At 49.5% G+C, this 17,946-nt stretch overlaps 1 protein-coding gene and 1 long non-coding RNA gene across 7 annotated transcripts in view; one reads left to right on the forward strand and one right to left on the reverse strand.

Annotated features, from left to right (window-relative positions):
• ZCCHC2 (zinc finger CCHC-type containing 2) overlaps nucleotides 1-11,981 on the reverse strand; it is a 63,641-nt gene extending 51,660 nt beyond the window's left edge. For all 6 annotated transcript variants that reach the window (XR_007411905.1, XR_007411904.1, XR_007411903.1 and 3 more), the window contains exon 1: nucleotides 11,004-11,981. Coding sequence is in view for 2 of the 6 variants with exons in the window: in XM_049112265.1 (XP_048968222.1) it covers nucleotides 11,004-11,966 (963 nt within the window). In the remaining 4 variants the exon portion in view is untranslated. The remainder of the gene's footprint in view (nucleotides 1-11,003) is intronic.
• Nucleotides 11,982-12,483: 502 nt separating this feature from the next.
• Nucleotides 12,484-17,946, forward strand: part of LOC118352761 (uncharacterized) — a 33,629-nt gene continuing 28,166 nt past the window's right edge. Inside the window, exon 1 of the long non-coding RNA XR_004810433.2 lies at nucleotides 12,484-12,577. This is a non-coding gene — a long non-coding RNA (uncharacterized LOC118352761). The remainder of the gene's footprint in view (nucleotides 12,578-17,946) is intronic.

A 17,946-nucleotide genomic window follows, 5' to 3' on the forward strand; every position in this document is an offset into this window, starting at 1 on the left:
GCTCAAATCCACGTCCCGTAATGCAGGCAGGTTGGACAGTGCATTTGTTCCAGAATTACTCAGATTTAACTTTTATACATGTATCTATCATAATTAGAGACTTGAGATTTCCCAATCGGGAAAGTGTGAAACAGTCGAGTGGCTGGACAGTCCAACAGAGACTCTTCTAACATGCCATGGAGAACCAAGGTCACATTGGCCACCATTCACTTTAACTGAGATCAAGCTGTAGATGGAGTTTATTTTAGCTCATCTAACAATGTTCTATACGTTTCCTCTGGACCTTTGATGAAGATTAAATTTAAAAATACCAAGACGTATTTTCTATTAAAAAAAAAAAAGAGCAGAAATTGGGAGTTTCATAAGCTTTTTTAAAAAATTCACTTCTTCAGAAGTTTTTTTACACTCATCACATGAGACTTAGAATCCTAACATTAGTATATAACCACAATATCCTATTAAGGTTTTGTGGTGGATCAAATATAGCTAAAAATACTTTGGTAGCCCTCCCACTGAATGGTGGCTCTAGCTCCCCAGCCAGTGGGTCTCGGCCAGCTTTCAAGACTCGCTTGACTAATGGGATGAGAAGGAAGGAACACTGGGAGGTGCTGAGGGCAGGTCTCTAGAAGCCCAGCAACCTGGGCCTCCCAATCAACCATGTAAGACGTACACTCGCCCTGAGGATGCCACACTACAGAGACCACACTCATGGAGGGAACACGCCAGTCCCCAGACATCCACCTGCCCATGCTCTTAGCTACCTGTCTAAATCCCTGGCCCATGGAACTAGGAGAGATGATAATAAAATGGTGCTGGTTTAAGCCACTAAGCTTGGGGATAACTTGTTACACAGTTAGGGATGTTAAATTCTCTTCTTTCAATAACCAGGGTCGCAACTAAAGCGTGTTACTATTCAAGCAAGATTCATAGAATGCCTTGCTTTGAACATCAGAAAAGGATTCATTATTAGAAACATTTACTGAGATGTCGAATTTCACGCATTTTGGTGGAAGAGGGGGGAAGGAGTCAGAGAGAAGTGAAGCATTCCTAAGGCCTCTTAGAGGGGATGCAGTAGAAGGGGAAGGCATCTGCCTCATTTCTCCTCGATGAAGCAGCGTGCCCCAACCCGAGCTAATGCCTTGCCTCACCTGCTAGCATCTGAGAAAGGGCAAATGCTGTGCGAGAAGAAACGTGGGGCAGGTAAGCAGCGCAGGAAAGCCGAGCTGCCCACACCTGCAGCGCCAAGAGTTCAGAGGAGGGAGACCAAGAGTGAGCGGCTCAGAGACAGCATCCAGCAAGGCTCTGCTGGGATTGGGGGCTCTAACTTCTCATTTGGTTTGGCTAGAAAGTTCAGCAAGATGTGTGTGGCAGTACTAGCCACGTTAAAGCAGGGGTAAAGGCACCCTAGCTAGAGTATGGGGGGGGCACAGTTCACTGAACCTGTGTGCACTCTGCCACCACAGCCCCCAGACCGAACCTGGCCACTGTGGCTGAAGCTATACAACTCCTCTGAACGTGACATCTGTGCACTCACAGTGGTGACCTGGGTAAAGCAGGGGTGGACCGGAACTAGGTGGAACCAGATGAGGGAGGGAAAGATCCACTATAACTTTCTATGTATCTTGAGGAACTCTACGAATTTATTACAAAGTTAAAAAAACATTCAACCTTTGATGTCATTGTCTTTTCCAGGGAATTAACTTGTAGGATGTGCAATCAGGGACCATCTGGCATAAGAATGCTGATGTGGAAGTCTACTGGGGAGGAGGGCAGTAGTTTTCATCCCAGAAAAATGTCACTGGCCTTGAGGTTCTCCTTGTAAAACTCCCTTCATATTTCTGCTTTCAACGTGCGTAGTGCACATCTCTAGTTGGCATCGGTAGCGGACGGGTGAGAACCATAAACTGTATTGGGCCACAAACTACAATGGTATGGAAGGCAGAGGGGGTAATGGTCACAGCTTAAGCAGAAGCTAGGATCCCCCTTCTTTAGCACGGGCATCTGTGTTTACCAACCAAACTTCTGCTTTCCTACTACAGATGGGAAAAGATCTCCTCTTGTACCCTAGCTAGGACGCTAAACCAGGAATTGCTATGTCCCTGGGCTAGCAGCCCTCAAATCTTTAAATCCTCACTTTACCAGATGATCTAGGTGAGGTGAGAAGAACACACCCCTGAGCCCGAGCATCAGAGGATCTAGAGAGGATGTGCTCTCCTCCCCAGGCCACGGATACCTTCTAACTGCCTCTCCTTCACTGCCCCACCGGACAGCAGATGAGAGGGAGGGGACTCATGGGGTCCATGGTAGGGAGCAAGCGAGACCTGGGCACAGAACCCTGCAGCCCATGGCACTGCAGGGGCCTCCAGCTCCTGCAGCAGAGCCACCGCCTTCAGCTCCGGTGGGGAAATGTTCCTGGAACCATGCAGACATGGAAGCTTACAGAGTTTAAAGAGGATCTTTGACAGTGAGTGATCTATAGGTTGGTAAATAGGACAGTGTTGAGAAACACTGCATTAGGACTCGTGTTTAATGCCACCTGGTAGAACAAGCACCTCCTCCAAACTAACAAAACCACCCAATACTGCTCTTGCATTAGGCAACCTCTCCCTAAGTGTGACGGCCTCTTTCTCAAGAAGTACTCGCCAAACACACATGACCCGTTGTTGCTTCTAGGACCACAAGTGCATTTAATCATTTGACACCCTCCTCCTCCGAAAAACAATTATACTGGGGGAAAAGTCAGGTTTCTTAGCCATCCCAACTTAGAGATTCCTATCAAGAAACATAAAAATTCCCCAATTCTTAGATTGTAGATGGCTCACTTCAGTGACCAAAGGAAGTTTTTAACCTTCTGACCTAAGCAAGATACTATCTCAACTACAGATCTCTCACTGCTCCTCAAACAAATCATAAATTGGAGACCAACACCAGCAAACTACAAACAACTATTCAAATGAGAAAATAGCTTGTAAATTATGATTTTTTTCCACCCTATCAAGACCATCATCATTAGGTGTGCCTCAATTTACATAACTACACACACACACACACACACACACAAAAGCTTAATGTGGACTATAAAAGGTCTGATTTTGAAAGAATATTTAATAAATACAACTATTCAGCATTCACTTATTGAAGATTCAGTTCAAATCTATACTGCTTCATGCTTTTACCTAAAGAAGCAATTCCTTTCATTATTTCCAAAACTATTGGGCCTAGACGACAGAGCTGCAAACATTGCTAAAAAGTAGCTGAGAAATAAAATTCAAACAAGACCAAAAAAAAAAAAAAAAACCCCACTTCTTGATGTACTTTGTCTTCAGGTAGCTTATCATATTGGTGGTGTTTAGAGCTGTATCTAAAAAGCCTAATAAACATAAGAAATTTTGAGTGAGCTTTAGGGTATATGCAATGCCGACTAAAAAAAAAGACACGATGCTTAAGCCTTTGAGGAACTTAAAATGTGCAGGGAAGGTCAATTTCATAAGACTATTTCAAAGAAAAATTAAAACAAAAAAATCACAGAAGTACCAAAATTACAGCAGAGAATATACATGCTGTTGGAATTCAGAAGCCGCAAAGAATCTTATGAGAAGACAGTCACCGGTACAATTCTAGAAAACATCATGCAGGAGGTAATGGCATAGGCCAGCTTTGAGTGGAAGATGGGATCTATGAAGAAAGTGAGACAGGGATTTGAGTCCAAAGACCTCTGGAGGGGCACCTGGGTGGCTCAGTTGGTCAAGTGTCTGTCTTCTGCCCTGGTTGTGATCTCAGGGGTCCCGGGATCCAGCCCTGCATCAGCTCTCTGCTGAGCAGGCTAGAGAGCCTGCTTCTCCCTCCCCTCTGCCGCTCCCCCTGCTTGTGCTCTTTATGTTAAATAAACAAATAAAATCAAAAAAATAAAATAAAATAAAAGACCTATTGGAGGCCAGGCTCCATCAGTCACTCTAAGTATGTGATGTGATTAACCACTGCTTTAGGAAGTGGGAAGGCTGGTAGTAGGAAGGCTGAAAGCAGCAGAATCCGTTACGAATAAAGTCCCAGAAGAAAATGGTGACAGCAAGGATGAGGGAAAGAGAGGATTAAGGTTATCAAGCAAATCAGAGTGATAAGAAGTATAATGGTACCTCAGAGAGAATTGGATTAGACCGGAAGATTTTTTTTTTAATCCAGGATTCATGCTTTTCATTCACATGAAAAGTGACAGCGGATATTGCAGAAAGACACACCACCAGCACACACACACACAAATTTTCAATTTCATTGCAACCTGTTGACCACCTACTCCCTTTCCCCAGGCTCTCTGTAAGCCAACCCCTACCAGCTCTTCCAACTTTTGCATTTCTGCTCATCCACTGCAACCAAACCCTGCTATTGCCTCTTTGAACAATCGACAGATCAACAGATATATACATCTTACTCGTTTCCCAAGCATTTTCATACAGGTGATCCAGCTCACCCTCACAGCAGGGTTTTTTTTTTTTTTTTATTCATGAGAGACACAGAGGGGCGGGGGGTGGGGGGGGGCAGAGACACGGGCAGAGAGAGAAGCAGGCTCCATGTAGGGAGCCCGATGTGGGACTGACTCGATCCCAGGACTCCAGAATCATGCCCTGGGCGAACGGCAGGCACTAAACCACCGTTTAGAGCCACCCAGGGACCCCCCCTCACAGCAGTTGTATGCAGGAAATGATGGTGCTATCCCGCCCCCCCCCCCCCTATTTTTTTTACTGAGCAGCCTGGAACTTGTAAAGACTAAAAACAACTTGCCAAAGTGACCTCTTTAAAACCTAAATCTGACCTCAAATAAATTATTCCTTGAATAAGCATAAAACAGTTCTAAGGAGCCAAGCCAAGACATTTAGAAAGGAATTCAAGGCCAAATGTCCCCTGGAGCATAGGAAGGACAGAAGGGAAATGGCCTACAAGTGCCCAGCAGCCCTGCCACCTGTAACATCAACACACCAATAGGCATTTCCCTTCTAGAGTGACTGTGTACATAGACTGCATGAAGGAGGCTTTGTGACAAAGCATTCTCTGTGAGTAAAAGGAGTGCTGTTACTCAGTCCTCCATAATGGAAAAAAAAAAAAAAAAAAGTCAATAAAAGCAAATCTCAGTCTGCTTCCAGGGTAGTGCATGTCTTTTTTGCTCCTCTCTTTAAAAAATTTAGCTGAATGCTTCTCAAGGAAAGACAAAAATAATCTTAAAAATTGGCCAATTTAGTAAGCTTCTATTTTTTTTTTTGCTTCTATTTTTTTAAAAAAAGATTTTATTTATTTATTCATGAGAGACACAGAAAAAGAGAGACAGAGGCAGAGGCAGAGGGAGAAGCAGGTTCCTCGCAGAGAGCCCTATGCGGAACTCGATCCCAGACCCTGGGATTATGCCATGAGCCACCCAGGCATCCCTAATAGCTTCTATCAAAAAAAACATAAAATGTTCCTTTATTGTGCATGAATTACAGGAAGTGCTCTGAAGTAACAAAAAGCCATATAACTTAACCACAAAACAGTTTTAAATTATAGAAAAGTTTCCTAACTAAATGTGAAAACTGGATAAAGATTTAAGTAGATTATGGCTGCATGGGAGTTAATGATATTCCAAATTCATAAGATGTATAGTCTCCATTCCTATTCCTATGCCCATTATGGAGAGAATATGTATTTTAATAATTTGTGACCCAGAGAAATGCTTCCTTTGTTTTTATATGCAGCATACCAGATCTTCACAATGTAAATATTAAAAATAAATGCCCCAGGGGTCCTGGCTGGCTCAGCTGGTTAAGGGTGTGACTCCTGCTTTCAGCTCAGGTCATGATCTCAGGGTCGTGGGATCAAGCCTGGAGTCTGGCTCCACACTCAGTGCAGAGTATGCTTGAGATTCTCTCCCTCTCCCTCCTCCCACCCCTTGTGCTCTCTAAAATAAATAATTCTTTTTAATTAAAAATAACTGCCCCAAATTAATGTCTCAAACACGATCTTTCCAATTACCCATCCTTCCTAAACACCAAATGAGCTAGAGATATGGTAAAAGAGAACAGCATGGAAAATACTACATCATGAGCATGGGCTTTTAAGTAGGCAAGGAAAAAAAAAAAAAGCCCATTCCTGAAAACAACTGATACCACAATGTGGATGGCTATATCTTAGTGGAAAAGAAAAATGCATTGACCATCTTCCTCAACAGAAAATTCATGCTCAAGACAGTATGTGAATTATTTTATATCTTATCTGTTAATTCAATCACCACGACCTCAAAAGAGAGTCATCCCCATTTTGCAGATAAGATTGAGGCTCAGGGATTTAAATAGCCTGGTTAATGTCAAAGAGCAAGTGGCAGAGCAGCAATGTAAGCCAACTCCAGCGCTAAACAGGCTGTCACTCTTCAACACACTTCCTGTCCCCTCCCCTCCTCCAAAAATCACAAAAGGTAGTAAAAACAAAAGACGTATATACATATCACATAGTTAACACGCTGGAAGCTTCTTCCTCTCCATCTCCACCACCCTCGCCTCCTATTATGATCTGAGTAAGACCTTCCCTGAGTTCTTACCTGAGAAAAATCACTACACAAAAAAATATAAGTAACTGGAGGAGGATACCAGTAGCTCCCATTTGCTACTAAAACAATCCCCAATTCCTGATATTCTAAAAGCCTCTTCCAAATGGCATTTTTTAACTGAACTGCTTTTATACTTCGCTGCAGCCAAACCAACAGAAAATTTCTCGTAAGATAGGTATGGCTCTGCTCCCCACTGATTCTTCTACCACCACCTTCCAAACAAGACTTAACTTTTACTTATAATTGCTAACATTTATTAAAGATCATGTGCCAGACATTATCCTACAAGTACTCATTCATTTAATCCTAACAATCTCACATAAATATTGTTCTTATCCCCATGGTATGAGGAAGGAAAGCTGCCTCAGCACTCACTACTCCAGTGTTAACTGTTCAGTTTAAAACCTCCCTGTGGTGGCCAACAATTAAATCAAGGTATTTATTACCTGGGAGATTAGAGCTATTTTTTTTTAATCACTTTTAGAAATCATCTTTTTAGTGCCTAATAGAATAAGAGAAATCCTGACCACTGACCTCTCCCCTCTCAAGCCTGTGCTCTCACTAGAATTAAGGTTGTCACATACATATTCAAATTATCTTAGAATAGGAGCATTTACGTTAAAACTCATTTCTGAAGAGTTCTCTTTTCCAGGCCCCCAACAGGATCAGTACAGTTATCTGTACTATTAAAATGCGTTGAGATACTTGCTCCATCCAGGACCATATAAACTTATGCTATGAGAAAGTAACAATTTTGCAAAGTCTTCTTTTTGAGTTATTTCCACTGATTTTGTAAAGACAATGGCCACTTTTGAGTTCAAGCACGTTTTTTTGAGTTCAAATAACCCTAAGTACTACCTACTACACTAAGTACTACCTAACGTTTTCAGTCTCTATGTTTTATTCAGCTATTTGCCAAGCAACTAAGTTTTGAGGATGCTGAAGACACAACCTCCAGAGACAGGCGCCGCCATACCAACAGTATTAACCACTGTTGAAAAACATACAACGAGAATCTATGCATTTTAGGTTTTTCTGCCTTTGCGTTGCTAATTGGGGGTTAAATCTCCAAAATTAGAATACCCATTTCCTTGGACAGCTAGTGTCTTCAAGCACGCAAAGATAGGAAGCTTGGCTTTCTCTTTTCAAAGAAACAACAAAACTAGCATCTGTACTCAGTTTTGTTGTTGCGGTTGCTAACGTGCCACTTGGTTTGGGTTCCCAAGGCAAAGGGACACGTTCTTTAAAACCAGCCGCCTTGGGCTACCCCACACATGCGGCCGCAGCTCCGTTACGCGGGCGACCTCCAGAACCGCCACCTCAGGGCGGCGCGGGCGCTCCGCGCGGGCTGGATGCGGTGGCGGCTGCAGACCAGGAACCTCGTGCACAAGCCTCCACGAGGCGATGCTTGTGGTCATCGATGTCACATCTGCTCCGAACCACACCGTATCATCCGACTCGCATAAGAAACTCGAAAATATTACTTCTCAACGTAAAGTTCGACTCGAACCTTCATTTTTCTAAAATGACCTCATCAGTACACACCAGCGGCGGGTGTGCAGAGGCGCTGCGGGCGCCGGGGAAGCCTTCGGCGCGCGGGCGGCGGGGCGGGCGGGGCGGGCGGGCGGGGCGGGCGGCGGGGCCTACGCTCACGCCGCAGGCAGAGGCGGCGTTCCGCTCCACGCGTCTCGTACCGGCCAGGGCAGCGACAAGCACAGGGGCTCCTGGGCGGCAGCCACACGCGGGGCCCGAGAGGTCACTTCCGGGGCAGGCGGAGGCCGCGCACGAGCCCCGCGGCCGGCCCGGGCCTCCCCCCACGTGGTGCGCGCCCGGCCCGCGGGGGCCGCAGGGAGCCCCGGAGGCGGGGCCCCGCCCTCGGCCCCGCCCACCCGGGGGCGGGACCTGCGAGCCAGTCACGTGGGCGGCCGCGGCCGCCATCTTGCGGGGAGGGGGAAGGGGAGGGGAAGGGGAGGGGGAAGGGGAAGGGGAGGGGGAAGGGGAGGGGCGGGGGGAGCCCCGAGGGACGGGTCCCCGAACGCTCTGCCTGTGCGCGGCGACGCGTGACCGGGGCGGGGAGGGGGGGCCCTGGGACGTGCCAGACTCGGCGCCTCCCTGCAGACCCGGGGGTGGGCCCTGCCCCGCCGGGAGCGGAGCGCACCGGCGGCGGAAGGCCGAGGACCAGCTGGTCCGGGCTGCGGCGAATCGAGATGCGAATCCACCCACCCCCATCAGCCGCCTTGGGAGTGACAGCTCGGGAGCAGCAAGATCCGCGGAAATGTCCTCAGGGCCCGAACGAGCGACCGCTGAGGGCCTCGGAGTCCGCGCCAGCAGCAGCCGCTGCAGTTGGAGCCACAGCAGTTTCCGGAGACCTGAACGATGGGTGCCGGTAACCCCGAGCTACACCGGAAAAGTTCATCACGCCACCAGGGTCTAAAAATAGCCGTCAGCGTCACCTGTAGTACGCGTGTCCCCTAGGATTTACCCGCCGGCACAGGGCACTGCCCGAGAAGTGACGGGGCGCTGAGGGCAACGGCAGGACGCCCAGCCTCACCCGCCCCCGTTGCCAGGAAAAGCCACACACGGCAGTCAAGATAAAAACCTCATTACTCTAGTTTGCACGCATCTCTCCTTTTCTCTAGTCGCCTTCCGACCCTCTCTTTACAAGTACGACTTAAAGGAGAAAAAAAAACTCCTCGCAGTTAAACTTAGAAATCGGTTAGCCTTGTTGGAATGATATGAATGGAATGATACAACCGTTCCACAGTGGGACATTTTCATATATCTACGCTCTAAGGTCGTCTTTACAGTATATGAGAATTTAAAAAAAAAAAAAGACATGTATTGCTCCTGATTTCAAGCTTTCTTCTCCAAAAATAACAGCAGTGTGTGCTTACAGGACTTTTTGGAATTAGTTCAGTGACTAGGCTAACAGTGGAAAGGGGCTTTTACCAACAGTATGCACAGCTGCATATTCGTAGTAGATACACACTAGAAAATCTGAAGCTCACCAGGAAAATACTGGGTTACTAGCATTACTACACTGCAGTCTGATAAAATATTTCCTAAAATGTGAGTTAAGTCACTTCACAGAAGCCTCCTTTTCAAAAGGAAGGGGCTCAGCCTCGATTATCGCTAAATCCCTTCCAGCCCCCACATTCCTGGATTCAATGGGTGGGTATTGAGTCCACACAGCCCTCAGAGAAATACAATGCCCAGTTTTAGTTCCAGAGTATTGAATGACAGCAGATACATAAGTTGAATTAACTTTCAAGAAAGTAAGGGGGGGGGGGGAGGGAAATCCCCCTTTCCAATAGATCATCCTGGAGATCACCTGAATTGAAAAGCATGGCAACCAAACTACTACCTTTCAAGTGACCGTAAACAACGAAAACAAACTTACTGTAGCTAGTTTTTACTCTAACCGAAACCTACTCTCCTCTCCTCCATTAAATTCTTACAATGAAGGACTTTATTTGGGCCTAGATTATTATTAAACTGCTTTCGGGGCTCTATAAAATTTCACCTTCTTTAATGTTGGAGACAAGTGACTCAACTGGATTCTTGTCTCCTACACTTTGGTGTTTAACAACTTTTACAAAACAACACTTATGCCTACTACTAAAAGCCCAGCAAATACCCCCGGACTCAAATCTGCAGGCAAGACTCTAGTCCCACAGAAAATAAGTTATGCCAGTGGTAAAAGACGTAAGCAGCCCGCTCTCGACCCAGACAACCTGCGCTACTGCTCCTCTAGCTTGAGTCAGTCCGCAGGTCTGCACGTCAGGTTTTCTCTGGGAACAACACGCTTGCAGCAAGAGCCAGCAGCCCTAACGAGCCTCTTAATAAAACTCAGGCCTTCACTGAGCAAAAAAGGCCCACCCAGCCCCTTTGTGCCGAAGACCAGGGCAGCGGCCGGGAGCGCACCTTCAGGACACCTCCGCGCGGGCTTAAGGCAGAGCTTGAAAACTGTAACCAGAGCGCCAGATGGCGAGAAAGAGGAGGCGCTGCCCGGGGCCAGGCTGAGGCCAACACAGTCACCTCGAGCGCTTCGCCTCTCCCACCACCTAGGGCGAGAGATGCTCCAAGCCAAAAATGTCCCGAGACCCTTCCTCCGAGACGGAGACCAGGCTGGGAGCTCCATGTTTTCCGTGGCAACTCCGGCACGGAAGAGACTTCTAGAGCATTCTGTTATGGCGGGTGCCTGAGTGTGCACGGGTGGGGGGGGGGGGGCGGGTGCGGCGTAAGGGTTGGAAGAGTGGAACCGAACCGCCCAACACAACGAAAATGAGTGTTACGGGGCTGGGAGCCGTGGGGTGGGGATTCGAAGCCACCTGCGCCGGGCTGCGGCTCGGCCAAGAGGCGTCCGAAAGGCAGGCCAGGGAGGCCGCCGGGGCGGTGACCGCAGCGCGGGTGCTGGGAGGCTCGCGCGCCTTACCTGGGCCCCGGGGCTGGCAAAGTTGCTCGGCTCCACCTCCACCTCCGCGTCCTCGGGGCCCCCGCGGAGCGCAGTGCGGAGCCTCTCCAGGTGCTCCCTCAGGGTGACCCGCTGGTGGAAGGAGAACGCCGGGTGCAGCGAAGCCATGGTGAAGAGCAGCAGCAGTTCCTCCTGGGCCCTGAAGCCCAGCCCGCCGCCCGGCCGGGGCTCGGCGCCGCTGCCTTCCGGGCCGGACCCGTCCTTCTCCGCGTCCTCCTCGCCTTCGCCGTCCTCCCCGCGCTCGCCGGGCTCGTCCTCCGCGCCTCCCCGCGAACCCTCACCCCGAGCCGCGCGCAGGCTCTTGAGCACCGAGTCCACCTGGGGCAGGAGGCGGTGCAGGCGGCCGGCGGCCTCACGGTTCTCCGAGCCCAGCAGCGCCAGGTAGACGATGAGGCGCGAGCGCACGGCCGGCTCTCGGAAGTCGGCCAGCGGCCCCGGGTCCGAGAGGCCGTTGGCCTTGGCCTCCGAGTCGCGCAGGTAGTGGTAGTCCTTGCGCGCCAGGTCCTCCAGGCACGAGCCGAGGAACCGCAGCTCCAGCGGGTTGCACAGGTCCAGCAGCCCGCACATGAACTCCAGGCGCTGCGCCGAGCCCAGCACCAGCCCGAACCACTCGTACACTCGTTCCTGCTCGCGCAGCGCCGCCGCGGGCCCGCCGCCGCCGCCGCCGCCGCCCGGCATGCCCGCCCCCGCCGCTGCTCCGCCAGCAACAGGCGGCCCGAGCCCCCGGGGCGGCGGCGGGGGCGGCGGCGGCGGCGGGGGGCCCCGCGGCGGGCCCGCGGGCGGCGGCGGCGGCGGGGGGCGGCAGTCTCGGCGGCGGCGCGGCGGCGCCTTTGCGCCCGGCCGTGCGTCTGCCTCGGGCTCCTCCGCCTCGGGCGGCGGCTCCACGGGGTGCGTCGGCTTCAGCGGCAGCTTCATCCTCAGCATCCTCGGCTACGGCGGCGCGGACATGCGAGCGGGGGCGGGCAGGCGGGCGGGGCCGGGCGGGGGGGCGGGGGCCGAGGCGGCGGCGCGGCCGTCAGGAGCGGGGCCCCTCCATGCCGCCGGGGAGGGCCGGGGCCGGGGCCGGGGCCGGGGGCGGGTCTCGGCCGGCGAGGGGGGCGGCGGCCGGCCGGCGGGGTCGCCGGCGTCGTCTTCTCGGGCCGGAGGCGGGGCGTGCCCGCGGCGGCTCCTCCCCCTGGGCTCCGCGCCGGCCTGGGAGCCCGAGCGCGGGTGGGAGCGAGCGAGCGAGCGAGTTCTCCTTCCTCCTCCCTCTCTCCCGTCGTCCGCTCTGGGCTGGGGCGGCGGCGCCCGAGCGGTTCCCTCGCGAGCCGGTGCGGACCCCGCGGCTGGGGGAGGAGGAGGAGCGGCGGGGCCGGGCGGAGACGCTTGCGGGCTCCGCGCAGGCGGCCCGGCCAATCAGCGGCCGGAGGCGACGGTTGCGCGTTTCCCCCGCCCCCGGGGCCGCCTCCCGGGGAGGCCACGCCCAGCTGCTCCGCCGCCGCCTCCCTCTCCCGGCGGCTCCCGCGCGGTCCTAACCTCGGGGCCTGCGGCTTAGGGTAGGAGCGGGCGGGGCCGTGGGGCGGAGGCGCGGAGGCGCGGAGGCGCGGGGGCGAGGTGCGCCCGGGCGGCCGGAGCGTGCGGGGCCCGCGTGAGAGGCCCGGCCGAGGCGTCGCTCCTTCTCCCGGGCCCGAGGCCGACTCCCGACCGCCGCCTGCCCTGCCGGCCTCCGCCCCGGCCGCGGGAGCGTGTCCCGGGAGGCGGGAGGCTCCCCCGAGACGGGCTCCTCCAGCCCTGCCCGCCCGCCCGGCCGACTTCGGGGAGCCGCGGCGGCGTCGCTCCCACCGCAACTTCGCGGGGACGGGTGCGCTGGCGGGCTGGCCCGAGAAGGGAGGCGCCGGCTCGGGAGGCGGGGCCGGGGCCGGGGCCGGGGCCGGGGCGCCGGGGTGGAGGCCGGGGCCGGGGCGGGGGCGGGGGCCGGGGCCGGGCGAGCGCCCCCGCGGGGTGCTGGGCGCTCGGCGCTGCGGTGGGACGCGCGGCCCCGGGGCTCGGAGGGGGCGCTGCTGGGAGGGGGCGCTGCTGGGGGCGCCCCTGGCCTCACTGCCCCCTCTGAGCTCTAACCCTCTTTGGAAGTGTTTTCCACGGCAGTTCAGCAGGAGTCCCTCTGCGGCCCCCTCCCCCAGCCTTCATCTTTTGGGGATCGTTTATCTGCTAAATAACATCTCTCTGCCTGACTCTAACATTTTGAGTCCTTGTGCTCCCTGTGACTCGGGGAACTTGGCAAGCTACCGCCTTGACACGCTTTCAGCATTTTTTTTTTAAGTATTATTACAATTTTTTAGGTGTGAGGACCTTCAAAAGGTCTCGCGCGCACGGTAGATTTTTTTTTTTAAGCATAGCCCCAATTTTTAATACCCATCTGGATCATCTGAGGGTTGATTTTTAAAAGGTGGGTTTGCTTTTAAATCCTTAATGGTTTTAAGTCCCACTACAGCTATGTAGCAGGAGCATGTACAAAATAAGAACGACACCGTAACTCTGAAATGTTAGGACATCTGTGGGAGAGCACACCCTGAGACCTCTCTCTCTCAACGTTATGCCCTAAGAAGCTAATTTATAATTGAATACAAGGCTAAACTGAAGCCTAAATCCGTTTTCAGCAAGGAAATAGGGAGAGGGAATTATTTTCAACACATTTGAGATTGGCAAGGTATATGAAAGCCATTCTTCCGTGTAATTTACTATTTCCTCGCATTCTCTGAGTGTAATGTAGAAATCACTGGGGTCAAGAGGAAACGTTGTAAGGACTTTTATTAACAATCCTTGCTCCCTTTTTGCTGTCCTCTCCAACTCCCATGGAACATGCCACCTTATCTACCTCCCACATTTCCAAAGCTTAGGCTGAAACACTTTTAGGCAACCAATACTTATATTAGTCTAGCTAGCTACCCACCGCTTCCGATTGAGTCACCTGTGTAGATCCAGGTATCTCCTGTAGTAAGATAATACTTTTCGTTGGGGGGTGAGTTTTACATTTGACCCAGGCAAAGGTCTTTACATTTTCCTTGGCAACAAGAAGCCGTTTGGTAGGAGCCCTCCTACCTCCTCCCTCCAGGAGTGATACCTGGCCCATAAATTCTATATTAGACCAGATTTGTAAAATATAATGAAGAGTTTTGTCCTATCCTTGGCCAATATTAGAAAATTCAGTGACCAAAGCTTTTGCACATATATGACATGCGTACAACGACTTAATGATTCTGGTTATCAGCCATCAGTGGGACAATTTGCTGTTTATCTCCCCAGTGTGTTGTTTCAGAGTCCTCTCTCCGTACTGCAGCTCACTAGACCAAGCTTCGACTTTTTTGCCCCACCCTTTACAAGTGAGAAAAAGAACACATCCATTGGGGAAGAGGGACGTACTGCTCCAGTGCTTTTCTGGGAGTGGCCCAGGTGGAAACCCCAGGATGAGGTGTAGGTGTGTTTATTTGGGAAAAACTATCCAGGTGATTCTAATAAGACGCCCTGGGAAGGTATTCCTCCCACCAGACCTACCTGTTGAGAACACCTGCTCTAGATTGTCTGGTATTTTACATATTCCCTGGATAATTACTCAGATGGGACAGATATTATTGGTACTGTGGTAATTAATGGTGGGTGTGCATTTATATCTAAGTTGTTCACAGAGGGATACATACCATAAAAGACATCTTTTAAGAACCCAAAGTGCTATTGTCTCTTGTCTCTAGATAATATTTAAGACCTATTCAATACAGTATTTAATGCATATTCAATGTGACTTATTTGCCTCTTTAGCAATGAAAGATGATGCTATTGACATTTCTGTCCAAATATTTATATGTAACCAGAAGACTGGTTTCAAGTTAAGATTCTACTTTGGATTAGGACACTAGCCAGTGATTGAGGATTGAGGAGACCTGCAACCCTCCCTTTTGCAATCGGGTTACTGTAAGGAATTTTAGTAAAAGCACAGTTAATTGTATAGTTCAGAGCAGACTAATAATGGTAGCAACTCTATAAGAACGATGCCAGATACAACTACTTCCAGCTCAGAGGAAGCAGCTAATCTGATCCATACCAAGAATTTGTTCTTTAAGTCTTTGTGAATATTTGCTCTCTCTCCCAATACCCCTCTCTGTTTCTTCCATTAGAAAATAAATATCTTAACATCCTATTTTATACTCAATTTCATATTTTGGTATCTAAACACGGTAGACGTTAATAAATGTTTGCTGAATAAACAAATTAATGAATAATGCTCCAGGAACCAAAAGTAACTGCCAGCTACTCCTGGGGTCACCGGAATCTTTGTTCATATCTAGAAAGAAAAAAAACACCTGTGTCCCAACATTCCCAGACGAGTCCCGAGATTCGTTCTAAATGAATGGCTTAGGTTACATGCTGATTACTGATTATTCACTGGAGCCACAAAAGTGGAGTCAGGTTCCTCAGAACCATGTGGGTCCTGCCCCCTCCAAAACATCCAAGGCTGTTGGAAAGAAGCAAGGAAAACATGGATGCTGGGGAAGCAACCAGTGTGTGTCCAATGTTATTGTTCTTACAGTCATACTTTTGATCACTTAAATTGTCATGGATTTAAGATACCTCAGAAATTAATTTTTGTTTAGTTAGATCATGCATTTAAGAGCTATTAAATATTGTCCTTAAAAATTACAGTTAAGGAGCTGCAAACAACACAGGTAAATTATTCATATATGACTTAAGGGGAAAAATTAAGTATATATTTAAAAGTAAAAAGATAAGTTTTGATAAGTCTTATAGAAGCATACTATAAGACATATCTGACCTGGAAATCATCAGTATTGATGCTATGACAGTATTGGTGAGCTGGGAGTCCATGCCCAACACTGGTATATGGCACCTTTTCTGGAAGACTAGTGTTTGGTTGAATTCAGAGTCTCCTTGGAGTTGTGGTTTCATTTGTCAGAAAGATTCTTGAGGACTTAGACTGACCAGGTGGCCCAAGTTCTCCCACTTGTACTCTGAAATTTGGAGAAGCCCTATAATCTACCAATCTTTGAAGCCTGTCCAAAAATAAACTTGATTCTAAAGTGGGTTGATTTGGAAAATCCTCAGGCTACTGGCTCGTTAGAAATTCAGGACCTAGGGGTTCCTGGGTAGCGTGGTCTGTTGAACGTCTGACTTCATTTAGGATCAGGCCCTGATCTGAGGGTTGTGAGATTGAGCCCTGAGTTGGGCTCCATGCAGAGTCTGCTTGGGATCCTCTCTCTCTCTCTCTCTCTCTCTCTCAAATAAATAGATCTTAAAAAAAAAAAAAAAAGATTCAGGAACTGGATGACATTAGGTACTTTCCTGGTTCTATGGAACATCTGCAAATAGACTCTTTGCCCAACTGTTCAGAAAGGTAAAGGCATCTCCCCAAAAAGACAATACTGCTTCTTAGGGACCCGCTGTGAGGTAGAGTTGAAAGTGTCAGAAGTTTGGCTTGCCAGATAGAAAAATAATCACTCTTCTAGTAGTATTCTCTGGGATGGAATTTGCTGAATTCATATACTTCTTTACATATGGTTACATCAAATTATTGGTGAGCTGTTAGTTGTCAATCTAGTTTAAATCCTCTCTGCCTTACCTTTATGTTTTCATTTTTAAAAAAGCCTAATTTTTTCCAAGTATCCAGCTTTCTCCTAAAGATCCTATGTTGTTTGAGGGATACCTTTGCCAACTTCATGGATGAATCTTGATCAGTAACCCAAGCAGGATAGCCCAGTTTTCTTGCCAATTGGTTCAGAAATCCTGAACTATTGAGACACGTCAAAAGGACATTCATGCCAATAAACTCTGTAAAATCAGCAACGAAAGGGCTCCTACTCGGCAAATCTAGCAGAATTTGAGTATCAAAAAGAATAACATGGTACCACCAGTGACTAAAAAAGGAATCCAAGTCTGTAGGGATTCTCAAAGAAAAAGGGGTGGAGGAGAGTGCAGGGAAAGCTTCTCTCTCTCTCTTTTTTTTTTCTTCCAGATTTTATGTACATACTTGAGATAGAGAGCTCAAAACAGGAGGCAGAGGGAGCAGGAGAAGCAGACTCCCCACTGAGCAGGGAACCTGACACAGGGCTCCATCCCAGGACCCCGAGATCATGACCTGAGCCCAAGGCAGATGCTTAACTGACTGAGTCACCCAGCGCCCTGGAAGTTCTTCTTTACAGACGAATGACAGCTAAAACATTTAGAAGGAAAGCATAATTTTGCAACCACCACATGTAATAATCAACTTAGGCATTTTCACCACTGGGTACAAAGTTGCTGGGAAGCAGAACATTCACATATTCTCAATGCCTCACTTAATTAAAAGGAGGAGAGGTACTTTTTCATGGATATATCTGACAGGCACCCCCCTAACCATGTATGTGATCACAATGAGCATTACCAGTAATGGGACAATCTAATACCATATTCTTCCTCATGTCATGGATGTCAGTGGAAGAACATACTATTTGTAGTATTCTTGCCAAAATGTTTACACTGAATGTAATCATGAAGAAATAAGACAAATCTGGATTGTGGAACATTATACAAGACAACTGGCCTGGATCTTTAAAAAATACCAATGTCACAAAAGCAAACACAGGCAGGGGACTAAATTGTCCTAAAGCACAGAAAACTAAAGAGGCAAGCCAAGAGATGTGGTGACCAAAGTAATCATCTATGATTGGATCCTGGGCCTTAAAAACCAACCGAATAGAGGATTCCTGGGTGGCTCAGCGGTTTAGCACCTGCCTTTGGCCCAGGGCATGATCCTGGAGTCCCAGGATCGAGTCCCGTGTTGGGCTCCTGGCATGGAGCCGGCTTCTACCTCTGCCTGTGTCTCTGCCTCTCTCTCTCTCTCTCCCTCTCTCTCTCTATCATGAATAAATAAATAAAA

The sequence above is a fragment of the Canis lupus genome, chromosome 1, assembly GCF_003254725.2.
Source record: "Canis lupus dingo isolate Sandy chromosome 1, ASM325472v2, whole genome shotgun sequence".
In the NCBI taxonomy this organism is placed as follows: Eukaryota; Metazoa; Chordata; class Mammalia; order Carnivora; family Canidae; genus Canis; species Canis lupus.